This window comes from Astyanax mexicanus, chromosome 25 (assembly GCF_023375975.1).
Source record: "Astyanax mexicanus isolate ESR-SI-001 chromosome 25, AstMex3_surface, whole genome shotgun sequence".
In the NCBI taxonomy this organism is placed as follows: Eukaryota; Metazoa; Chordata; class Actinopteri; order Characiformes; family Acestrorhamphidae; genus Astyanax; species Astyanax mexicanus.
The window spans coordinates 3628774-3656307 of NC_064432.1; the positions used below are offsets into that span (position 1 = coordinate 3628774).

Sequence of the window (27534 nt, forward strand, 5' to 3'; positions counted from 1 at the left end):
CAGTCACAAGTGACTGGAAGAACAGCACTGAGCCAGAATTTAGGAGACAGGAAGATGATGCATGCAGTCCGTTTATGTAGGACACAACACTCAAACACACACACACACACACACACACACACACTCAACTATATATAGCATATCATACTGTATAGCTATATTCAAAAGATAATATGTGGTAGATATTGGAGTTTTGATAATAATACGTCCAATGGAATCCAGGTACAGTTTGTCTGTTCAAATTATGTAATAAACTAAAAGTCGACAAAAATGGAGATACTTGTTTTTCATTGGACAGCGACGATATGCTATCATAGAGAGCATTATCATTAAGAGTGGACAGTGCAGTGGATAAAAAAAAATATCGACACCGGCCATGTGATCAGATCACTGACTCAGAGGCCCCACACATATTGCATATTGATATGTTTGCATGAAAAGAAAACACCCTGCCAACTGTGAAGCATGGGGGCGGGTGTATCATCAGCATTGGGTTTGAGTATGTTGACAGTGGCAAAATACTAAGTACATAGTCCCCAGGCCTAAACAATTAATACTGAATTTTTAGACCTTAAATTAGAGTGTGCTGGTGTTATAGTGTAATATATACTATATTTATACACACACACACGCTATCTCTCTCTCTTTCTCTTTCTCTCTCTCTCTCGCTCTCTCGCTCGCGCACACACACGCCACGCTCCTGCAGGCAGACCATACAGACCTGTCGAGGGCTTAAATCTCGCCCCAGTCTGGGAGCTGACGTCACCGGAGCTGGCACGGCATACCCAGGCGAGGTCAGGCGCTCGCAGAAAAGCTCGTGCCAAGAAATGATTAATTACAAAGTGACTCAATGCAAAGAGAGAGAGAGAGAGAGAGAGAGAGAGAGAGAGAGAGAGAGAAAGAAAGAGAGAGAGAAAAAGGGGGAGCGCTGCAGCACAGCAGCACATTCCTCCACACTACAGCAGGGTTATTATGGGCTGTTCTCGTGCTCAGGATGCTGTCATGTAGTCCAGGTTGTTGTGGGGGGGTCGGAGGGGGGGAGGTCCGGTCAGGTAGTGATGAGCTGCTGGATCTGTTTATCTGAACGGAGACATAAATAATAACAACAATGCGGCTGAGCATCAGACCGAGCAGATTAAACCTTAAACAGCACTGCAGAGACAGAGAGAGTGTGTGTGTGCGTGTGTGTGTGTGTCTGTGTGTGTACATATATACACTCTGTGTAACATTATTCATATTCCTATATAGATATATAGCCAATCATGCATTAAGAACCTCCCCCTTCTCTCTTTCTTTTCTACCACTTACTTTTTTCTCTCTCACTCCATTATCTCTCTCTTTTTTATCTCACCGGGTTTCTCTACACTCTTTTTTTATTTATCTCTCTGCCTCTCCCTCTTTTCTTCCCTAACCTTTCTTGCTCTCTCTATCATTTTCCCTGCTCCCTCTCTCTTTCTTTGTCTGTTTCTTTTTCACTCTCTTATGTTTCTGCTTCTCCCTCTCTCCAAGTTTCCCAATTGTTTCATTTCTTTTTCTCTACTTTCATTCTCCTTTATCTCAGTTTCTCTTTTTCTTCATTTCTCTCACACTCTCTAAATATTTTCTATTTTTTTCCTTTCTCGTTCTTTTCATTCTCTCTCTCTTTTGCTTTAAATATTTATCCCTTTCACATTCTATACACACCTTCCTTTATCTTTGTCTCTCGCTCTTCTCTCTCTACTCTCTCTCTCTCCTTTTTATGTCTCTTTCTATAGTCTCTCTCTCCTTTCTATGTCTGTCTCTCTCTACTCTCTCTTCCCTTTCTCTCTCTCTATCTCATTTTTCTCTCTATTTCTCTCTCTCTGTCCTTTCTCTCGCTTCTTCTCTCTTTCCTCTCTCTCGTTTCTCTCTCTCTCTCTCTCTCTCTACCCCTCTCTCTCTACCCCTCTCTCTCTGCTTTCTCTCCTTTCTCTGTCTCTCTCTACCCCCTTTTCTCTCTTCATCTTTTCATCTCTTTGCTCTCTCCTTTTTTGTGTTTATTTTCTTTCTACTCTCTTCTATATTCATCTCTCTCTCTCTCCTCCTTATCTATCCCTCTCCTTCATCTCTCTCTCGCTCTCTCTCTCTCTCTCTCTCAGACGCAGTGAGCGCGCCCTCGGTGTGAGCCACCAGCTCGATCTTTGCAGCGCGCTCGAGAGCGAACCTGAGCGCGGGATTCCACACAGACACACACACACATACACGCACGTGCACACGCGCACACACACGGATATAGCGATGCGCGAGGATCTGCCGAGCTGCGCCGGTCGCGCGCTCCGTCTCTGCCGCCGTCTGCTCGGAGTGTGCGCGTGCTAACCGTGCTAACTTTCTGTCTTGTGGATTCTGATCAGAAGAAGCGCGCGGAGGAGGAGCTCGTGCACGAGCGCGTTATCAATACATATATCTTTATATTTTTCTCTTTTTTCTTGCTGGGACGCTTCTCTCGGGACGCGCGCGCCAACACTACACCACCAACACTACACCACATACCACACACACACACACGAGCGAGCGCGCGGATGAGCGAATAAACCTGGCTGCTCTCGAGTCCGGAGCTCACGGGGCTCGCGCTCGCGCTGGAGCTTGGAGTGCGGGCACGCGCGAGCTGTGAGCGGGATGGAGCACCGGTCAGCAGCGCTGGACATCGAGGCGCTGAAGGTAAGAGCGCGAGCGGGATGAGGATGATGAGGCTGAGGATGATGGGATTGAAGATGATATTGAGGTTGAGCATGGTGAAGATGAAAGAATGGTGAGGTTGAGGAGGATGATGGTGTTTAGATTGATAGGATTGAGAATAATGAGGTTGATTATGGTGAGGATGAGTATGAGGATGATGAGGTGGAGGATGAGGTTCAGTGTGGTTGAGTATTTGGATGGTGCTGAAGTTGATGAGGATGATGTTGAGGTTAATATGGGGAGGCTGATTAGGATGATGAGGTTGGGCATGGTGAGGATAGGGGTTATGAGGATGAGGTTAAGGATAATGAGGATGATAAAGTTGAGGTTGAGGATGATATTGAGGTTGATGATGTTGGGGATGATGAGGATGATTTCAAGGATGATAAGGTTGGGCATGGTGAGAATAAGGGTTATAAGGATGAGGTTTATGAGGATGGGGTTGATGAGAATGAGGTTAAGGATAAAGAGGATGATAAAGTTGAGGTTGAAGATGATACTGAGGTTTGAGGTTGGTGAGGATGAGATTGAAGAGGATGGGGTTGAGGATGATGATGTTGGGCATGGTGAGGATAAGGGTTATGAGGATGAGGTTTATGAGAATTGGGTTTTTGAGAATGAGGTTAAGGATAAAGAGGATGATAAAGTTAAGGTAGAGGATGATACTGAGTTTGAGGTTGGTGAGGATGAGGTTGATGAGGATGAGTTCGGGGATGATGAGGTTGGGCATGGTGAGGATAAGGGTTATAAGGACGAGGTTATGGATGGCGTTGATGAGAATGAGGTTAAGGATAATGAGGATGATAAAGTTAAGGTGGAGGATGATACTCAGTTTGAGGTTGGTGAGGATGAGTTTGATGAGGTGGAGGATGATGTTAAGGATGGTGGGGATGTGGTTGATTAGGATGATGTTGACACTGATGAGCTTAAGAATAGGGATGATGTTGAGGTTAAGTATGCTGAGGATGAGGTTGATGAGGATAATGTTGATGAGGATTTTGCTGCTGCTTTTTATACACTGTTCCAGTCGTATCTAGTCTCAGAAGAGCTCGAGACTTATCTGCTGTGCACATGCGTGTTTCTGTGTGTGTGTGTGTGTGTGTGTGTGTAAGTGTGTTTTGGGTGCTGCTCAGTGCTGCTGCTGCTGCACGGGGCTCGGGCTCGAGGCTGTGCGTGCGCGTGGCGTGCATTTCAATTACCTACCTTTCTCTCCCTCACACACATACACACACACACACACACACACACACACACACACACACACACACACACACTTTATCTCGTGCGCGATTTATGTTAGGTACGATGCGGTCCGTTTAGTTCGTCTGTGTGTATTGTCGATTACAGGCGCGAGGTCAGTGTGTGTGTGTGTGTGCGTGTGTCAGAGAGTGTGTGTTCTGGTTGCTCTGTCTATGTAAATCACACACCTCTCCTTCCCGCGCGCCCTCGCTGCTGCATGACAACTGGAGGGTAAGAACTTGCCCTCGCGCAGCATCTCGAGGCGACTTTGCAGTGAGACATATGGTGTGTGTGTGAGTGAGTGTGTGAATATGAGTGTGTGCATTTGACAGGTTTAACTGCAGAGATATAGGAGCATTGGAGCACGTACGCTCTCGCTGTGTGTGTGTGTGTGTGTGTGTGTGTGTGTGTGAGAAAGAGAGAGAGAGCCCTTTGATCGCGTAATGAATCGTTACTGAGCCTCTCCCGCGTGCTGAATTCCGATGCCTCTTGATCGGCTGATTCTCTACATAGGAACCCAACCCAAATACACACTCTTACAAACACTCACATGCACTCTCACACAAACACTCTTACATAAACACTCACAAACAATCACATATACACACATACACATCACATATACAATCTCACAAACATTACTACATAAACAGGCTCACAAACACTCACATAAACACTCATAAACACTCACATTTACACACTTACATAAACAGTCTCACACACTCTCATTAAACACTCATATGTAAACACTCACATATACACTCTCATAAACACTCACATATACACTCTCATAAACATTCACACATACACGCTTACATAGCCTATACAGTCTCACACACTCTCATTAAACACTCATATTTAAACACTTGCATATACACTATCACATATACACCCTCACACAAACACTCATAAATACTCACATATACACACTTACATAAACACTGTCACAAACACTTGCATATACACTCTTATAAACACTCGCATATACACTCACAAACACCCTCATTAAACACTCATATGTAAACACTTGCATGCACACTCTCATAAACACTCTCACATATACACTCTCACATAAACACTCTCCCTTAAACACTCTTATATAAACACTTACATATACACTCACATATATACTCTTACAAACACGCTCACATAAATAATCTTACATAAACACTCACATATACACTCTCACAAACACTCTCACCTAAACACACTCACATATACACTCTCAGAACACTTTCACATGTACGCTCGTGCATGTGCTCTGTCCCATAAACATTCACACTTTTATATTCTCACATAAACACTCTCACATAAACACTCTTATATAAACACTCTTATTTAAACACTTACATATACACTCACATATATACTCTTACAAACTCGCTCACATAAATAATCTTACATAAACACTCACATATACACTCTCACAAACACTCTTACCTAAACACACACACATATATACACTCTCAGATAAACACTTTCACGCTTGTGCATATGCACATGTGCACACACATATGCTCTGTCCCATAAACATTCACATATTTATATTCTCACATAAACACTCTTGCATATACACTCTTAGATAATCCCTCATATGAACAATCTCACATAAACACTCTCACATGCAAACACACAGACACGCATCATCCACACACTTATTGTGACAGATGGTAATACACTACAAGAAGCATAGGGGGTGCTCTACAATACTCTGTATTGTTTATATGATCCACATGCTCATTATGAAAAACTGTAATGCACTACAATATGCATATAGGGGGCACTCTATGATGTTCCATATTGTTCATATGATCCACAGACTTATTCTGACAGACTGTAATACACTACAAGAAGCATAGGGGGTGCTCTACAATGCTCTGTATTGTTTATATGATCCACACAGTTGGTTAATTCATTGAATGATATTTTTGTGTTTGGTGTTCAGTAGTAATAGGACAGTACTTGCACTAGTAGTGACTTTATTAATCAGTGTAGTCAAAGGTCAGTCGCACGCTAGTAGCCCTGAAGCATGTTATCGCTCGAGTGCCCTGCTGGATGGCGCCGTTGTGGCAGGTACACGGTGTGTGTGTGCGCGTGTCTGTGTTGATTTACTCGTTCACACCTCATTCACACACACTTCTGGCTCTGGCCTGGAGCTCTAGGGACTTCCTGGCTGTGCTGGGATTTCAGCCGGTCATTCTTCAGGTGGAGTAGGCCAGCAGCGAACGCCACTTGACCAGAGATATTCAGTCACAGCCCTGCACTGCAAATACCGGGGCTTTTTTTTCCAGCTCTTACCTGATTCATAATTCAGCTCAAGCTGTAGGTTCAGGGTGGGCAGTGAATGTAGAAGGCTGGAGATTGTTGGATCTCCAAAATTGCAGCATTATAGGAGAAGAACGAACTGATTTAATCCAGTTCATATGCACCTTAAAGATCAATTTCCAAAGAGTTAACCAACTGTTGAAAAAACCCCAGTAGTACAGGCTAAACAAGTCCGAGTCAAAGGTACGTTTGGGCTTCTGATGTTGATGCGGAATGCAAGGAGGCTGTTCGGGGGTTGATAAGATCCCAGGCCTGTGTAAGCAGCATCAAAAAAAGCTCACAAGTTCAGTAAACCTAAGATCGTCTCTGGTGACCACCTTTTTTATCATGGGCTTGGTTTGTAGCGCTAGCTCTGGGTGGAGACTGAGATTTTGTAAAGGAACTGCATAGGAACCAACTGTTTGAGATGTACCCGAGGATCAGTTTCCAAAGGGTGTCCAAGGAGGTTTGATCGAGGGGTTTCCAGGCCATTGTAAGCAGAATTGTTCCGGCATGAAAAATTCATTTATAATACTGTAAATATTAATTACAATAACCTTATGTAATGTAGTTAAAGCCAGACATTGGCTAATTGTTCTTATGGCCTACAACACAGTGGCCAGGCAGTCAGCTATCTATCTTTATCGACTTTACCTGAGTAGCCAGAGGAAGGAATCCCTGGTGGGCACTTCTCACTGATGGTAAGGGAAGTATGGGAGGGGTGTGCATGTCCATTATGCAAATGAATTATGACAGGGGCCAATTGATACGACATGCTAAAAAATCTTGCTTCAATTTTTCGCTTTTCAGTAGATTCAACATGTTACTTTTCAGAATCTATAATTCGTTTCCAAAGATCTGGCCAACTTGGGAGTGACCCAAGTAGAAGCAAGTCAGATAACTTTGGGTTTCTGGTGAAGAATGCCAACAAGCTGTAGACCACGATGTACCTGGAGGTAATAGATTGCCATGCTTAAGTTTTTTTTGGCAGGATTTGTCGAATAGACAGGTGTCAGTGCAAAGAAATGGCCTTTGTAAAGCAGTTGAGCATCTGTGGTTTGTAAATTTGGTCCCCTTTACTTTGTGTTTGGTTGATATGGGGCGATGGTGGGTATGAAGTTGAAGCCTTCAAAACATTATTTATATCTTACACCACATTGGAAAGAATCAGCAGTAACCAGACCTGAAGCAAGCATGTCACAAGAGCACTGACTTGGGCTGAGAAGTTAAATCCGGGAGTAAAGGAGTAAAGGCCAAGGCAAGCTCAGTGAAGCTAGAAGTGCCTCAGATGACTGTCATCCATCACCGGCTAAGTCTGCAGTGCTACACTCTGCTAAATAAAGAGGCCAAAAAAGAGGTTCTTTGGAGTGATGCTCTAGTAGAACCTCTTTGGGTGGTCCTAAGAACTTTTTATAGGTCAAGCAAGGGTGACCTACTTCTGGTCTGGAGTTAGTAGAGTTCTACACATGATCCAGAAAATAAAAGCCTTTAAGAGTAATTGCATGTCAACAGTGAGTTCTTTGACCGTTGCAGTGCAAGAACTAAGTAAGGTTACCAAAAGCAGTGGAAGTGTTTCCTCAGAAAGCTTCTTGAGAACACCAATACCTGCACACACCTGTAAGTGAGGGGATTAGGGGTTATCTTGTGAGTGAGGTTGAACCTCGGCCTATGTGTTTAAAGGATTATTATCTGGGTTCAAACAAGGACTAATAGTGGATGTCAAGTGACCCAAAGTGTCTGTTAGAGCATAAAAATCTGCAAATTATGGTTGATTCTGGCAATGTCTCCAACCAGGATCAGGAATGAATGGTTCAATTCCAATTTGTGCGTTTTATTCAATAGAATTTCCAAGTCATTCAAGCCAAGAACCATTTAAGAAGCCTTATGTTTAAGGGTTAGCTCTCTACTGATTGTTGAATTGTGTTAAAAATTGTTGCTTTGTTAATGCCAACCTGAGATTGCCTTTGGCAAATGGCTGTAGTTGTGGCAGGACTGATGGCACTGGCCTTGGACCCATTTGACTGTTTTATCCCAGGCTTGGTGCTTGTAACGTGGGCACTTGCGCCAGGCCCATGCTCCCCCAACCCCCCGTCCACCTCCATCCATTTTGCACTTAATTAACTCCGCCAGTGCGAAAGGGCACACAGATTACAACAGCCCTCTGAGCAACGCGAGTCCACTCTCCGATGATTAATATAAATTTGCCGGGCTGGGACGGCGCGAGAATAAAGACTTCTGTTGTACGTTTGTACATGGCCTACAGCACGTGTTTAAACCAAGAGAAAGGAGCAATTTGCAGCAGATTGCTTACGTGAAGAAAGAGGCATGAGTTATGGAAAGGTTAATGGCGCAGTGTTGAAAGAGAACCGCACTTCAGATTACCAGCCTGATCTTCTCGTAATGAGTGAGGCGTTTGCGCGAGCCAGCGTGGCGTAATATCGGCCTTGCGCTAGCTTACAGCATCGCTCCTCGCACACTTCAAATTTAACACGCCTCCAATTTGCTCCGCAAAGTAGCAAACGAGCCGAGCTTCATTCGGGGTTTCATTTACACCATAAAACACCAGTCCGGTTCTAATTAGGAGAACATGATTATGATTATCATCTTCCTAAAAAGCTCCGCTAATTGCTAACATTGTTCCACAGAGGCGTGCCTAAGCTAAGCAAAGGGGGGACTTGCCTTTGGTTTATAAGACAAAAGAAACAATTTTTGCTCTTCCAAAGGTTCCAGGAAGGTTAGCCTGTAACGTTATAGAAATAGGGTTTCAGGAACGTTCTGAAAACATGTAACATAATAATGGTTTGCATCACAACTTAATAAAAACGTTAAGTTTCTTATGTAATGTTCTTAGCTGGATGCACCTGCCAACATGTATACATTTTGCCTAATGCCACTGAGCTCATAAGCTCATAACCTTAGCTCATAACCTTAGATACAGGAGTGCAGGTAGGAAGGAGCTGTTCTGTCATCACCTTGTAGGCAATTGTAAGAGTTTTCAATTTGATACGAGCAGGAACTGGTAGCCAATGGCGCTCAATGAGCAGTGTTGTGACACTTGCCCGTTTTGGCTGGTTAAAGACCTTCCTGAGCCATCGTGACTTTAGTATCCTGTTGCATTAGAAATGGTTGAATCTGTTTGATGTTGTAAGGTGCAAAGTGGCTAGACCAAGCAACTGAGGCAACATGGTTTGAAAAGGACAACTGGTCATCAACCATAACACCAACATCTAGGTTCCTAGCAATCTTTGTCTGGGAGATTGAGAGTGAGTCGGGGTTTATGGGAAAGTTGCATTCAATGGATTGGAGGAATTTTGCTTCTAGAACCAGACGTTCAGAGTTGAAAAGGTTTATTTGGAGGACACAGACTTCTAGATCCATACTGTAAATGTAGGAACTTCACCTAATGTGGGGAGGATTCTCGTAGCCTGTAGGCTTTGATATAGCACCAAGAAACATTTATTAAAAACCTACCAAAAATCTTTTAGACTTGCTTTTAGATTCAACATATCTTAAGAACTGTTGCTTTAAAGAGCAGTGTCTCTAACTGTGTTGCTATACACATACAAGACATGTCCAGAATTTGGTTTGTACTTGAAGTAGCTCCTGCAAAGCTTGTTTTTTTCTGGATTTCTGTCCGTGAGTCTCAAATGGCTCGGAAGGCTGCACAAATTGACTGGCAAAATAACACTCGCCGCTGACCTGTTGGAGGCTGGTGTTTTTGGCAGCTCCGGTCAGTCACCTCTGGACCTGTGGGACGTTTTGAGTGGCAGGGGAGCCACAGCAGGGGGGAGCAGTGAGTTCCAAGTTAATAACAACCCCCGAATGAAAGAGAGAGACAGATTGGGAAAGAGAGATAGAAACTGATAAAGAAGGGATAGAAAAGAAAAACTTAAGATTAAAGGTGTAAAACAGTAAAGTAAGAAAAGAAGAAAGAAAAGTAAAGTCCCAGCCATTCAGTCTACAGCAGATTCGTCCCTTTTATTTACTCTACAGCAGTTTAGCTCCTCCCATTCAGCCTACAGCAGTTTAGCCCCACCCATTCAGCCTACAGCAGTTTAGCCCCACCCATACAGTCTACAGCAGTTTAGCCCCACCCATTCAGTCTACAGCAGTTTAGTTCCACCATTCAGTTTATAGCTCCTTAGCCACACCCATTCTGTTCTTCCACTTGTTAACTCTACCCATACAGCACTTTAGCTCCACCCACTCAGCCTACTGCCCCCATATATTCAGTTTAGACCCAATAATTTATTCTACTGTAGGTTAGCTCCTCCCATTTAATGTACAGCAGTTTAGCATGACCATTCAGTTTACTTCATTTTAACCCAACCCATTAATGTTGCAGTCCTTTAGCTCCACCTATTCCATCTACAGCAGTATAGCCCCGCCCATTCAATGTATAGTAATGGAGCATGACCATTCAGTCTACATCACTTTAGCCCCACCCATTCAGTCTACAAAATTGTAGCATGACCTATTCATCATATATCTATTCAGTCTACAGCTGTTTAGCCCCGCCCATTTAGTCTACTACAGGTTAGCCACGCCCACTTGGAATACAGCAGTTTAGCCCCACCTATTCAGCCTACTGCAATTTAGCTTCACCTGTTCAGTCTACAGCAATTTATTCATAGTAATTTCTAGAGCCAGTAGGAGGAGGGCGACAGTACTGACAGTAAGAAAACGAGGAAAAGAGGGAAGGAAAGAAAGAGAGGGAGGGAGAGACAGAGAGGAAAAGAAAGAGAGAGGGACAGAGAGAGAGAGCGAGGGGAAAGAAAGAGAGTCACCCGAGGCCACAGTGCTGACAGGTCTCATTATGAGCCAAATGAAGCGAACGTCAGCGCTCTGTCGTCCGTCCATCCACCCAGCCGTCCATCTGTCCGTCCGCTGTGCAGTGACAGAGTGCAGCAGAGCTCAGAGGATGACAGACGAGCAAAGACAAGACAAGAGAGGCGCTCTTCCCCTCTATCTATCTCTCCCTCTATATCACACTATACGACTGGGAGTAAAATACAATATATACAGTATATACTCAGTATATATGTATTCAGCTAATTTGGGTTAGAGACATTGTATATACTTATAGTAGTTTCAGCAGTTTACAGCAGTTATTGAATCATTTATACCAGACCTGCACCTGCACCATTCATAGAAGATACTGAAATACTTATAGAAGTTGTTAAACAATTAACAGTAGGTGTTGATTCATTTATAGTTGCTATTGAATGGTTTATAGTAGATACTGTATCGTTTTTAGTTTATGTTGTGTCATTTTGATTAGACCCTGAATCATTTAAAGTAGGTACTGACTCATAGTAGTTTCTAAATCATTTATAGCAGTTACTGAATCATTTAAAGCAGTTACTGAATACTTTAAAACTGAATCATTTATGCCATATAGAGCAGTTGCTGAATCATTTACAGCAGCACTTGCTGAGTCAGTCATAGATTCAGTCATTTACAGCATTACTGAATCATTTATAGTCTTTACTGTATCAGTAAATTGTATCAGGAATTATTCACAATTAACACTCAATCGCAAATTATAGTTGCTTTTGAATCATGCATAGCAGACACTGAGTCATATTTATAGTAGCCACAGAATCATTTAAAGTAGCTGCTTAATCATCATAGCTACTAAATCAATTATAGCAGTTACTGAATCATTCACAACAGTTGCTGACTCATTTAGATCGCTTACTGAATCGTTTACATCAGTTGTTGAATCATTTATAATATTGCTATACAACTGCTGAAAATGATTCAGTAAGTGCTATGAAGGATTCAATAAGTGTTCTTAATGCTTCACAATGCTATTAAACCATTTATAGTTACTACTGAAATCATGTACAGAAGCAGTGGATTTACAGCAGCTACTGAATTGCTTACAACAGTGTTGATTTATTTACAGCAGTCACTGAATCATTTATAGTAGTTACTGGACCTTTTAGAGCGGTTTCTGAATCATTTAAATCAGTGAGTTCTGAATCATTTAAAGCAGTTACTGAATATTTTGTTGATTTATTGAAAGTAGTTACTGAAACACTTACAGCAACAGTTACTGAATCATTTACAGCAGATGCTGAATAGTTTACAGTTGATACAGCAGTTACTAAATTGTTTACAACAGTTTTTATTTATTTACAGCATTCTCTGAATCATTTATAGCAGTTACTGACTCATTTAGAGCAGTCACTGACTCATTTAGAGCAGTCACTGAATCATTTTCAGCAACAGTTACTGAATCGTTTACAACAGAAGCTGAATCATTTATGGCAGTCACTGCAACATTTACTACAGTTACTGGATTTTTATAGCCACATTTGCTGACTCATTTAGAGCAGCCACTGAATCATTTACTGCAGTTACTGAATCTTGTAGAGTAGTTTCTAAATCATTTACAGCAAGAGTTGCTGACTCACTTAGAGCAGCCACTGAATCATTTACTGCAGTTACTGAATCTTGTAGAGTAGTTTCTAAATCATTTACAGCAAGAGTTGCTGACTCACTTAGAGCAGCCACTGAATCATTTCATTTACAGCAGCAGATGCTGAATCATTTACAGCAGTTACTGAATCACTGACCGTAGTTATTGTATATTAGGTCTTATTAAATATTAAAGTAAATAGCAAAAACAGGGTTCAAGGCATTAATGTCGCAGCTACAGGTATATATAATATAATATGAGCCCGGCTGGATCAGCTCTGGGTATTGATGATTCAGGCTGGACCTGGGCACCTATCCTCTCGCTCAGTCACTCTGGACTATTTGGCTCCGTTCTGAGGTCAGACTGGAGGTCGAGATCAGGGTCAGTAATGGTCTGATATACATCATCCTATTGGCAGAGAAGCTGGCAGTAAATTACAGTAAACACACCGGCGGCGGGTGGGTTTTTCTTTCCGCCGACCCGCCGCCTGCCCTTCATTATACACTACAGCGCTCCGGTGTGTATGAAGTCCTTTCCTATTTACAGCGTGAAGAGCAGAGAGAGACGGAGACGTGGAGGAGAGAACGGAGAGAGGTCAGCACAATTAACCTGCGCTCGCTGATCTGACCGCAGCCGAAAGGCCTCCTGTCTCTTAGCTAATACCTCGGTGATGAATCACAGCGGCGGAGACAGTTAGAGAAGACTTCTGATGAGTTGTTTTGACGTGCTAGCGCTTAGCACATACTTTACGTCTGAAATCAGAGCACGCCGGGCTCCTGATGTACGAAACTCAGAGCTCAATTAACACTGAAAGCACTAGAAGCATATAAACCAATCAGACTTTACATTAAATCACATTAAGTCCCTCTTGTGCATGCAAAACAGCTCTGATCCAGCAGGACACGGACTCTACAAGACCTCTAAAGGTGTCCTGGGGTATCTGGTACCAAGACTAAGGTTGTCAGCAGCAGAGTCCTGTTAATGGTGAGGTGCGCAGGGTCTAAAATTGCCCATAACCCTGTTAATAGATCACTATTTTTCAAAGGTACTGAATACTGCATACTGGCAACACCCCACCCAAGACCGTCTGACTGATGCAGTCATCTAGAACCTTGTCATTTTTGTCATGTATAGTTGTTACAGAACAATTTATAGCTGGTAATGATTCATTTATATATGCTATTGAAATTCTAATAGTAATCACTGAATCATTTCTAGTAGTTGAGTAATCTACAGGTGTCAGTGAATCATTAATAGTAGCTGCTGAATTGTTTCTATTAGTTGCTGAATCATTTATAATTGCAGGAGAGTCATGTGTGTTAGTTGCTGAATCATTTTTAGTAGTTTCAGAATCATTTATAGTTGTTACAGCATCATTTATACAGTAGTAGTTGCTGGATCCTTTATAATAATTGCTAATGAATCATTTAAAGTAATTGCTGAGTCATTTAAAGTAGTTGCTATTGAATCTTCTGTAGTAGGTGCTGAATCATTTATATTAGTTGCAGAATCATTTATAGCTGGTGATGATTCATTTATAGATGCCATTACATTTTTTTACAGTAGTTACTAAATCAGTTCTAGTAGTTGAATGGTCTACAGGTGTCACTGTATCATTAATAGTAGTTGCTGAATCATTTGTAGTAGTTGCTGAATCATTTATAATAGTTGCTGAATCATTTGTACTAGTTGCTGAATCATTTATAGTAGTTGATATGGAATTGTCTGTAGTAGGTGCTGAATCAGTTACAGTAGTTACAGAATCATTTATAGTAGTTACAGAATCATTTATAGTAGTTCCATAGCCATTTATATTAGCTGCTGAATCATTTATAGCAGTTACAGAATCATTAACAGTTGTTAGCGTCATTTATATTAGTTGCTGAATTACATATAGTAGTTGCTACAGAATAATTTATTCATTATGAGTAATTGCAGAATCATTTATAGTAGTTAGTTAGTGAATCATTTAAAGTAGTTGCAGTATCAGATTGCTGGATCATTTATAGAAGTTGAATCAATTAGCTACTAATTCATTTAAAGAAGTTATCAAATTGCTATTATTAACTGAGTCATTTATAATTGTTACTGAGAAGGTAACTGTACTGGAACTGGAATCATTCAGATTAGATAATGAATCATTTCTAGCAGTAACTAACTCATTTATATCAGTTATGAATATATGAATCACTTATTGTAGATATTGAATCTTTAATGGTTTATGCATCATTTGATTGCATCCAGAAATATTCTAAATTCTTCCTTGGACAGTAGACGGTTACTCCAGGATAGAAAGCAGGATAAACTCTTTTAAATACCTTTGATTTCAGAAGAATCAATGAACTTTAGACCAAATACTTTAGTCAGTACTGTGTATATTATCCTGCAAAACAACCACCCTTATATTTGTAAGGTAATAATAATAATAAAACAGTAAAAGCTAATATATCCTGATGGCTAGTTTGTGTGACTGCTTACAAGAACACGGGCCTAATTTGCATTCAGATATGCTTTGTAAATCAGCAGATTTTCTTGCAGCCCACGAGCTTGTCAGACATAGCGCTTGCGTTCCCCTGCATTCTGTAGGTTGTTTTGTGCCCGCTGCGTCTCGGCCTTATCTTCTCGGCAGGCCCCTCAGATGTAGCCTGGTGTGTGCTTTTCCCTCACTCCCTCTCTCCTTTGATGTGGCTTTTGATCTGATGGGTGAAGGCGTCTGCCCCCACAGCCGCCGTCCGGCTCGCACGGCTTTTTACATTCGGCTTCGGTAACGCTCCCGTCTGACATTATTCAAAAATTCTATTAGGCTTTTGAAAAAGCAGGAGGACAAAACAAGTCGATTCAATCAGATGTCCTGTCCTTTATGGAGGGGCTGAGGGAAAGACTTGTGAACGACAATAAAGCTGTGGTTGGCAAAGAGAGAATAAATAAAAAACACACGGCAAACATGAAACGCAAACGTGGGCGTATGTTCGTTCTGTGTCTGGATGACCTTCTTGAGGAACATTTTGGGTGGGGAAAACATAAGGAAGTCCATCCAGCATTTCTTGTACTTTATTCTTTGCTTTCTTGTGCTTGATCTCCAGAGCTGCATAGGAAGTCCATTTGGAAACACATATACCATAAAAGCTCCAGAAGAAAGTTCTACTACATCAATGCAGTGTGAATGCAACACAACTCTTTGCCTATGTAGCCTGTGCAAGTGGCCGCCACCATTGTGAGCGTTTATATTTGTGTGATCATGTGTCTTCTGTGTTGTTCTGCTGTTTAAACACAAAGGTGGGAATGTGTAGGCGGAAACACAAGGCTTAGTGGACCAATCACAGCTTCTGTGGTCTATGTATACATCTCCATTGATGTGGCTTTGCAACTGATGAGGGAAAGTGTCGTTTGAATTGCGAGGATTTCTATTTGGACTAAGTAATGCTCCTGTCTGACATTATTCAAAATTTTGGTAGCATTTTGTTTTACGATACGGTGTGTACCTAGTATGTAGTAAGGATAGTAAGTACTAAGGATTTCAAGATATGTACTTAGTAAAAAATGTAATAGTACCAGTAACTACCAGTAAAACAAAGTATTGCTTTGTACCAAGTACACAAGAAAATGGAGCGTTGAAAGTAAAACACGTGAGAGTTGATTTTCACTTATCTTTGGTGTTTCTTTTCGATATTCAGTTATATCTTATATAATAGTTATTTTCTTGGTAATAGTGTTGTAGGCTGTAAGAGCAAGTTGCCATTTTCTGTATTTTAAATTATGACAATAGTCAGCCTTATATATTTTTTTAATGAGTTGCTACATGCTTACTAAGTTTGTATATATTTATTTGCTACACATTTACCAATAAATTCTGAGGACTTATGTATATACTTGGTAGTTTTACTGGTAGTTACTTTTACCTATTGTATACCAGGTACTTACCATACCATAAAATAAAGTGCTTAGGCTTTTCATTGATTCAATGCATTAATGCTCATCACCTATGCGTCAACCAACAGCTTTTAAATAGGCTGCTATTAACACACCTACTTTGCTAATTTCAGATCCTGAAGCTGTGCTCTTTCATATCCATGAGGTTATATATGCTGGAACCCTTGGGTCAACAATGTGTCCTTTGCCAAATAATCTTGGTGTGTGACCACCTAATCTATCTAACCATCTAAGCCTTCATCTAACCTATAATTTATAATTTTTACACAATAAATAACTTTTTATTGCCTCCTCTGTAATCATGGAAACACTTAATTTCTTAGCTTTTCCCCCTCATACTTTACACAGCCCTGAGAAATCAATAGCAGGAATTCCTTGAGGAGTAATACGCCTTACGTTGCATGTTTTCCTTTCAAGGACGTACCTCTACCTGCTGTTACCTCTTTCCTGTTTTGACCTGCAAAGCCTTTCTGAAGTGTAAAGAACCTCCATGGATTCAATACCAGTAAAAAGATTTTGTTTCAGGTCCAAGGTTAACTTGCCCTTAAAAGTAAGGGTTTCTTGATGATTAAATGTGATACTGCAGGAACCACTAGTCAAAATGAACACCTAGGCAATCAACCCTTCACCAGCAATTACAAGGGATACTAGAATAAATGCACAGCCACCAAGACTCCCACCTGAAACAGTCATATATGAACGTACATTACCAACTTGAAACACCCTGGCAACCACCTTGGATATAGCGCAGCAACCACCAGACAGAAAGAACCACTAGAAACCCTTGTATTTTAATGGACTTTGAGACCACAATGGATTTCTTTGCTAGCCAATAAAGACGCATTTGGTATTACTTCCCTAAACATCTCAGGGATTGTAACTCAAGCTATGCTGATTTGTACAATTTTGTGGAGGTTACATTAGAGTTATTCCTGTCCTCCTGGTATTTTAGCTTCGCACTAATGGCCACCACTCTTCTGTCCCTTCCCAAGTCGTCTCTTCAGTCTGAAAAGCCTCAGCCTGGCTTCGTCTTGCCCCATGGTTTTGTCCTGTTTGACATTTCTCATTGTGTCCTCAGTATAAACCCGTCAGAGATGGCTTCTGGCATGGGAACTGTAATAGCTTTCTTGGCCGGCAGCGAAAAGGCTTTCATTTGAGGGTCAGAGGTGCCGGCGCATCCCTGAAGGACTCTGGAAGACCGGAGATGTGGGAAAAAACTGTTCTTCCTCAAGATCCTGCAAAAAAATAATGATTCAATGATTTTTAGCCACTTATAGCTTCCATGCTAATCAATCTCTCTGATTCTTTGAGCACTGTTTTGATGTTTAACCAAATATCTCTTAAATTATTAAAAGCACACCCTAGGTTTAGTCAATAAACCATACCATAGTTTACTGTACACTCTAAGAAATATAAGTACAGATTTGTACTTAAAAGAGTACAAAGCTTGTCGCTGGGGCTGTACCTTATATTAAGGTTCAAAAAAGTACCTTTCAGTGAAAGTACTTTTTTGTACCCATGGTTTTTGTGCCAGTATAGATTATAAAGATTATAAACATTATCATCAACTAAAAATGGCTCAAAAACTTGATGATACAAAATTGTCTGGCTTTCAAATAAAAAATGTGCAATTTAAATATATATTGTTCATTAGTACAGTGATACAGAATACTGAATGTACCTTTTGGCTGGTTAAATGGTACAAATTTGTACTTATTGCTGTTAGAAATTACTTTGTACTTCAGAGGGAACAAATCTGACCCTGTAAAGACCAATATTGTACCTTTGAGGGTACAATTATAAAGAATGTACCTTCGAGTACAAAAAAGTACTCATATCGTACCTCTGTTTTTTAGAGTGTATATCTGAACTGTGCTATGTTAGCTAACAACATGAGATGCTAGGCAAGCATTGCTAACAAATAGTGAACTTAGACTGTTCCCTATCCACTTTTTTCTTCTCCACTGAGGAACCCTTTAATGCATGGTTCTTCGAAGACTCTTTACAGCTTTTGTAAATGAGATATAGTAGAGGTAGAGGTTCTACACCAATTGAACCAACCTTTTCCCTGTAGAACCATTGGAACTATATACTAAACACTTTAAGCAAAGAACCATTAATAAATGTAAACTAACTTTGGTCTTTAATGTGTCTGAAAATAAAGGTTCTTGACACTTTAAAAATGTTCTCATTTACAGAAGGAGAGGTTGAGATGTTCTTGAGGGAACAAATTGTGGTTCTTTTGCAGCATAGCTTTTGAAGAAAATCTTTTTGAAATCTGTCGGTGATAGGTGGCAAGTAGGAATACAAAGTATAATCTGGAATAAAATAATTTGGCCAAAATTTGGCAAAAAACGCCTGGGGGGAAACACTGAATAATTTATACTGAACAATGATATTTTCGTAAAAAAAAAAAAAAAAGAAATCCAATATGGGTTAAGACTATTTAAAGTGTACAATACTAAAACAAATTGGTAAAACAAATAAAATAAATTGTGTTAAGTAACTGGCTCCAGTGCTGATGACGGATCTCAGCAGGTAGTAGTCATTTCTTTAAAGGAAAAACATAAAAGATAAGACTCACTACTCCACAAGGAATTCATGCTATTGATTTCTCAGGGCCATGTAAGGTATACTGTGGCATTTGGTGCTTCTGTCATCACAGCGAAAGGCAATAAAGTGAACATTGCACTGAAGGATCAAAGGTTCTATTGTGGCAAACGTTGCTGATATGTTTTGTAGGTTCATAAAGTCCATATAGGACAAACAAGCTACAAAAACAGCCAATCTGTTGGTCGTCATTCAAACTGTAGACCCAGACTCAGAATCTGGCCTTTATATAAAGGACCGGAGAACTGGAGTACCACTTTGAGTTATTCTCTGGATACAAAGTGTTTTTTAAATAAACCTGTTTGCGATATATGATGCATTCTTACTGTTTTGCCAAAGCTTCCATTCTAGCTACCACCTGGGACACCATAGAAACCACAAGAAATGAATGCCATAATGCTTTTTTGCTTTTCACAGTACATGACTGTTTGTGCTGTACTTGTGAGTCCTTTCACACTAATTTATATAGCACTTTTTACAACAAATTTTGTCGCAAAGCAACCTTACAGAGAAACGGGTCAGAGCTATTTATGAATGAGCACCACAGTGATAGTTGCAACAATGGCAAGGAGAGACTCCCTCATACTAAGAAGAAGAAACCTTGAGAGGAATCGAGACTCACTAAGAGGAACCCATCCTCCTGTGGTTGGCAGCAAAAACAAATAACAGAACAAAATAGACTGTACAGTATAATAGGAGGCTAAAGCTAATGAATAAAGCTAATAGCTAAGAGCTAATCTAGAAACAAGTTATGAATTATGAGTGTGAGCAGGTGTGTCTTGTCATGAGAACGTGCAAAATCTGTGTGGAACCACTAGGGAATGGTTGGGGACAGTTGGGGTCAGGTTTGAGACATTTGTTGGCAGCTTGGAGACAGTTGGAGATGTGTCAGGAATGGGTGGGGATGTTTGAGGACAGGAAGTGGACTTTGATTTAATGCAGACTAGAGACTTTAGCTGGAGACATGCTCAAAATGTGGCAGGAATGGGAAATTGCATACTCATCTGGATGCTCTGCAGATACAGGTTTTGCCAAGGAAACAAGCAAGATCTTTGTTATAACCACTCTAGGGAATGGTTGGGGACAGTTGGGGGCAGGTTTAAGACAATTGAGGGAAGGTTGAAGACATTTGAGGGCAGTTTTTGTGGCAGTTTCTGGGCAGTTTGATGACAGTTGGAGAAGTTTGGAGATGTGTCAGGTGTGGTTGGGGATGTTTGAGAACAGGAAGTCAACCATTTAAGGTAGACTAGGGATGTTTGCTTGAGGCATACTCAAAGTGTCATGATTAAGGGACTGTGGGAAATCGCAGACGCATCTGGATGCTCTCCAGAAACACTTGAACTGTGTGGATGTGTCAGGATTGGTTGGGAACACTTGAGGGCAGGATGTCACAGCAACCACTAGGCAACCCTACACCCATAGTCTTGGATACTACAGGGACTGCTTAGCAACGCCAAGGCCACCACTTAAAAACTCCCTCTCAGGACCATACATTACCACCTTTCAGCACTTTTCCAATGACCTGGGGTACCACAGCAACCACCAGGCAGAATAAAGCACTAGGCAACTTGCATGAATGACCTGAGGGCTCGACCACACTGCCAGTGTGGAGACTGGATAATCACTGCACACAGAGGCACACGCCTGAAGTGTGGGTTTCTTTCACCCTTCACCCAGAGCACACTGTGCTGTTTATTTGACCGTTATGAGGTGGGCTGAGTGGTGTGTGTGTGTGTGTTTGTGTGTGTGTGTATGAGAGAGAGAGAGAGAGAGAGAGAGAGAGAGAGAGAGAGAGAAAGAGAGAGAAAGGGAGCAGGTGAGGGAAGCAGAAGCGTCTCCTCGGGGGAAATAGGATTCACCATGTCATCCCCATTGCAGACAGCTGGTGTCCTGGGGAGTGTGTGTGTCTGTGTGTGTGTGTCAGTGTGTGTTGGAACATGAAAGAGAGGAATGATAAGGGTCTCTCTCTATCTCTCTCTCTCTATCAATCTCAAAAAATTAGATACACTAATCAGTCCTAATATTAAAACGTCTAGAACTGTGCATGTGCCCATTGTGGTGCCAAACCAGCTCCTGCCCTTTCCTGTGGTATCTTGTACCATAAGTTGTGAGGTGAAAAACCCCCTACCGGGAACCCCCCACAAGACCTGCCTGATGTTTTGAAGACGTTCTGAACCAACGGTCTAGTCATTACAGTTTGATTCTTGTCAATGTGTCTCAGATCCTTATGCTTGTCCATTTTTCCTGTGTGAACACATCAACTTTAAGAAATTGAAACCAGATGATCAAATGTTATTAATGTTATTAATGTTATGGCTGATCGGTCTAGACTCTTGATAAATGCTGTAGTTCAAGGGTTCTTCATTAAAGCCAATGATTCTCAAGCCTATCAGGCTAACTCATGTGGTTTTCGAAACAATGACCCACCAATTAACCACCAGTTGTCATCAGGCACTGCTGGGTATATACATATATTAGGCTGTATGTAGTTGGCATAAGTGTGCACACCCCCTTTACACAAGACAGTTGACGACAGGTTGGGATGTTTGGAGCAGGTGGGCGATGTTTGAGGGCAAGTTATGGGAATGTTGAGGACACTTGAGTGCAGAAGGCTGGCAATGTTTCAGGGATGGTTAGGGGAATGTTTGGGGACATTTGAGGGAAGGTTGAAGAGGGGGTTAGAGACATGCTGGGGATGTAGGGGGACAAGTAGTGGACAGTATAGGGCAGACATTTCAGGGATAGTTAGGGAATATTGGTGGAGGATTGGGGACAGTTGAGAATAGGTTAAAATGTGGGGGCCTATTAGGGCAGGTCTGGGAAGTTTAAGGACAGGTTGGGAATGCTTGAGGTTGGGGAACCAGTTGGGGACACTTGAGGGTGGGTTGAAATGGGTTAAGGACAATCTGGGAATGTTTTAGGGCAGGTTGGGGACAGTTGAAGGCATATTAGAGATGATTGAGGGTAGGCAGGGGATGTGGGAGGGCAGGTGGCAGTGTGCTGAGGACTTTTGATGGCTGGAAGAAAATGTTTGTGGCAGGCTGACAGCAGTGAATGGCTGGTTGGGAGCAGGTTGGTCACACTTGAGGGCAGGTTGGGAGCTGGCTGGGGACATTTGATTGCATGTTGGGGACATTGGATGGCAGGCTGGGGATGAAGGAGGTTTGCAGGCAAGCTGTGGATGGTTGGGGTAGGCTGGGGGCAGGCTTGAGACTGTTGGAGCAGGTTCAGGATGGTTGAGGGCAGGTTTGAGATAGCTGGGGACATTTGAGGATAGGTTGGGTATGGTGGGTTACTTTCCAACGGTGAGTCACTGTGTTTGGTAACACAAAAATGGAAGGTCGCCGCTATGAATAAATGCATTGGGAAAATGGCCTGCCTTAACATCCCGCAACACCAAGAGCTGTTTATGAACTGGCAGTGTGTAGGTAAAGGTTGTGTGTGTGTGTGTGTATGTGTGTGTTCTATAGTAATAGAGGGACATAAGGCTCCAGCAGCTCCTGATCATTGATCCGCGGCCGGGAAAAGTCCGTGTTCAACGCGCCGGACAGCTCTTTGGCAAGAGAGGCCTGTGTTTTATGGGCTTCAGTGGAGTGTGTGTGTGTGTGTATGTGATGGGAGGGAGGGTGTTTTTGAGAGAGGGCGAGAGAGAGACAGAGAGAGAGAGAGAGAGAAAAAGAGAGAGAGAACATCGTTGGGAAGGAAATTCAATTTCAGGCCTGTGACAACACCAACTAGCACACTTAGAAATTCATAAGATAGAAAATCAGCTAAAGAGAGAGAGAGAGAGAGAGAGCGAGTGAGCAAAAGCGCGAGAGAGAAAGAAAGAAAGGGAGCGAGAGAGAGAGAGAGAGAGAGAAGCAGTGAGCGAAACAGAAGATTTTATCATTCTCAGTGAAGGCCAGCTCAAACAGTGGGGGGGTGGGATGAGATGGGAGGAGCAGTGTGGTGCGAGGGGAATAAGAACTAAGCTAAATTAGCATTATCTCCTACCGCTAATGACCAACGCAAACGTCCTCCCAGCCCTGACCGGAGTGCCTGTTTAAACACAGCCTCTGCATTATAGATCAGACCAGAGACAGTCGTCCAGCCGGGAGTGCCATCCGCAGGACGAGTCCAGGAAATATCTCATCAAATAGAATTCAGAGCGCGTTATTAGAACATAATCGACGTGGAACCGCAATACAGAACAGCTCAATACATGGGGTCAGCCATTCTGTTCTGACCATGTTATGTTTTACTAACATAATGGTTGCTGTGGTATCTCAGGTGGATTTCAAGGTGTTCCTAGGTATTGTGGGGTTCCTTGGCGACTGTTAGGGTGCAAAGCAGGACCTATAGTATAGTATGGAGGTGTCTGGTGACTCATGTGATATCTCAAATGGTTTATAGGGTGTTGCTAGGGATTTGCTTGCAAAGAATAAAGTTTCTAACCAGGGCTTCTTAGTAGGTTGCTAAGGTATTGTGAAGCAGTACCTATAGAATCCTAGGGTGATTCTATGGTAGTACCTGGTGACTGCTGTGGTACCTCAAGTGTTTTTTTAAGGTGTTGCTAAGCAGTTCCTACAGTATCATAGGGTGATGCTATGCATTTGCTTGCAAAAGAATAAAGTTTTAAAGTAAAAAAAAAGCCTCTTAGGTGGATGCTAGGGTATTGCGTTGCAAAGCAGTACCTAGGGGGATGCTATTGAGGTGCCTGGTGACTTCTGTGGTATCTCAAGTGGTGTCTATGATGTTGCTAAGCAGTTCCTAAAGTATTCTATATTCTAGGGTGATGCTATCTATGGATTCACTTGCAAAACAGTTTTAAATCAGAGCTTCTTAGGTGGTCGCTAAGGTATTGTGAAGCAGTACTATTGTATCCTAAGGTGATGCTATGGCGGTGTCTGGTGACTGCTCTGGTTCCTTGTTTTTTAGGGTGTTGCTAGGCAGATTTGCTTGCAAAAGAATAAAGTTTCTAACCAGGGCTTCTTAGGAGGTTGCTAAGGTCTTGTGACATCTGCAGTGCCATAAGTGGTCGCTAAGCAATTCCTATAGTATCGCTTTGTGTTTGCTAGGGTGCTGCTGTGATATCCCATGTAGCTTCTTAAGTGTTGTAAGCTCTTAGTATATCCTAGGTTTTTCTGTGGGGGTGCATCTTGAAAACTGTGGTACCTCAAGTGGTCGCTAGGGTGCTGCTAAGCAGTTCCTATAGGATCCTAGGTTAATGCTATGAGGTTGCAGGTTTTTTCAGGGCTTCTTGGGTGGTTGTTACGGTGTCACTTATCGATCCTATTAGATACCAGCATATTGGATTCCAGAGGGATGCTAGGGTCTTGCTGGGTGGTTTCTAAGGTGTTGCTAAGTTTTGGCAGGGTGTTGCTTTGATATCCCTGGGAATTACTTGCCTGTTGACAGCTTTGGTATCTGAAGTTCCTACAGTATCTTACAGTATATCCTCTTAGTATATCTTTGCGGTGTCCCAAGTGGTCACTAAGGTGTTGCTAAGCAGATCCTCATGCACAGGATGTTGGTTAAGGTCATTAAATAATACTAAGCTACTATGGGGTTGCTTGGTGGTTGCTGTGGTATGCCAAGTGGTTGGTCAGGCATTGATAAGGGGTTGCTTTGGTTCGCCATGAGAATGCAACTTGCAAATCAACAAAACTGTGAACACCCTGTCCCGATATTTCTGTTCCAGTTTGCCGCTTTCTCTCTCTCATGCTTTCTTTCTCTTTCTCTCTCTCTCTCTCTCTCTCTCTCTCTGTCTCCCCATTTCTCTCTCTCTCCCCCATTTCTCTCTCTCTCTTTCTCTTTTTCTTTCTCTCTAAATGTCACTAATTTCCCCTTGTTGTCTTCGCTCGTCCCCCCTGCTGAGAGAGAACGTTCTCACTGTTGATGAGGGTCTTTGTCTTTGAGATAAAAGAAGATAAAAAATAGAACTGATCGAACTTAGCCCCCTCCTATCCCTCCTCCCTCTCTCTCTTTCTCTCTCTTCATCTCTCTCTCACTCTCACCTTATTAGCTTGTCTCTGGTGTGATCCAGAGTGAACAGAAGAGATCTGAGCTTCTTAATAAACTGCACTTTATCCGCGGTTCGCGTTTCAGTGTGTGTGTGTGTGTGTGTGTGTGTGTGTGTATGTGTGTGTGTATCTTGGTTTGTGGTGGTCTCCTGAGTGAGGGATTTAATCAGATCGATGTGTAATCCGTAATAGCGGCTCCACCAACCCCCTCGGACCACTCCACCACTTTCTCAGAGCAGTCAGTCACCGAACACCAGGGCGTAGTTCTGGAGTTCTTGGAGCTTTAGGAAGAGTACTTGCTCTTAGCTACTGTAAAGCTACAGTATTGCTATAGGAGGAGCTTATATTATGATAATATTGTGGTTGCCGTGGTATCTACTGTGGTTTTTAAGGTGTTGATAAGCAATATTCTTATAGTGTTCCATGATGATGCTAAGGGGTTCTTTGTTGATCGCTAGGGTGTTGCTAAGCGGTACAGATAGATGGAAATGGAAATGGAAATAGACCTAATATAACCATGGAAACAGACCTGATATAACCATGTAAATAAGCCTGATATAACCATGGAAATATACCTAAAATATAACCATGGAAATAGACATGATATAACCATGGACATATACCTGATATAACCATGGAAATAGACCTGCTATAACCATGTAAATAGACCTGATATAACCATGGAAATAGACCTGATATAACCATGGAAATAGACCTGATATAACCATGGAAATAGACCTAATATAACCATGGAAATAGACCTAATATAACCATGGAAATAGACATGATATAACCATGGACATATACCTGATATAACCATGGAAATAGACCTGCTATAACCATGTAAATAGACCTGATATAACCATGGAAATAGACCTGATATAACCATGGAAATAGACATGATATAACCATGGACATATACCTAATATAACCATATAAATAGACCTGATATAACCATGGAAATAGACCTGATATATCAATGGAAATAGACCTGATTTAACCATGGAAATAGACCTGCTATAACCATGTAAATAGACCTGATATAACCATGGAAATAGACCTGATATAACCATGGAAATAGACCTGATATAACCATGTAAATAGACCTGATATAACCATGGACATATACCTAATATAACCATATAAATAGACCTGATATAACCATGGAAATAGACCTGATATAACCATGGAAATAGACCTGATATAACCATGGAAATAGACCTGATATAACCATGGAAATAGACCTGATATAACCATGGAAATAGACCTGATATAACCATGGAAATGAGTGTAACATAACCACATATATGGCTGTAACAAATTCAGGTAGATAAGACTAACACAACCATAGAAAAGGATGTAGCAAAACCATGTAAATGGGTGTTATCATTACTCCAAAACATCTATTTGAAAGGATTCTTCCCTGGACAGTAGAGGCAGTTACTCCAACAAAAGCAAAAAGCCTGAATGAGCAGGTGTCCCAATACTTTTGTCCATGTTTTAGTGTGTATAGGTGTGGATATACTGTAGGCATGGAGAAAAAAGTATGGAGAAGTAGCTTCTTCACTTTAATCTCCTGCAGGAAGATGTAGAGAAATACTATATAAATATACTCTGACACAGGGAGCTGTGACCACATGTGTGTGTGTGAGTGTGTGTGTGTGTGTGAGAGTGTGTGTAGCTGGTTGAAGTCAGCTAGAGGCCCTTAATTAGAGAAGGTTTGGAAGCGACGCGCTGTGAAAATGTCGTCTGCTGCCTTCTCTCAAAGAGGCAATTACCTGTTAACATCATTTCAGCTGTCTGCACTGCACTGTACGTGTGTGTGTGTGTGTGTGTGTGTGCGATTGTAGACACTCAGCAGATCCTATTGTCCTCCCTCTTTGTTCTTCTTACTCTGCTCTACAGTGGTATTACCAGGATGCCACCTTAAAAAAATAACTCTACTAGCTTATAACTCTACTAGCTTCAGCTCAGAGCACCACCATCACTGATAATGACAGACATATATATATATATACATAGACTCCACATAGCCTGCAACTCTAAAGAACTGATCCTGTGTTTAAAGATAAATTACAAAAAATCATCCAAAGTTTTATGAGATTAAAATGAAACATGTTGTGAAAATTTTTATTTTTTGTTAGATATCATGTCAGATATGTCATAAAAATCCACCTGATGAATTAAATACATTTTAGCTTTCAAAATGTCAAAAAGATTTTAAAGATAAAAGTTTTATAATCAGTTTAAAGATTTAAATCCTAAAAGAAAAACCTAAAAAAAAACTACAAAAATGACAAAAAGTTCTAAAGATTAAAAGAATTCATC

At 41.5% G+C, this 27534-nt stretch overlaps 1 protein-coding gene across 1 annotated transcript in view; it reads left to right on the top strand.

The window, feature by feature from the left end:
* The first annotated feature begins 1908 nt into the window (after window positions 1-1908).
* LOC103030587 (zeta-sarcoglycan) overlaps window positions 1909-27534 on the top strand; it is a 252382-nt gene continuing 226756 nt past the window's right edge. Inside the window, exon 1 of the mRNA XM_049472223.1 lies at window positions 1909-2676. Within this exon, the coding sequence (XP_049328180.1) occupies window positions 2635-2676 (42 nt within the window). The 5' untranslated portion in view covers window positions 1909-2634. The remainder of the gene's footprint in view (window positions 2677-27534) is intronic.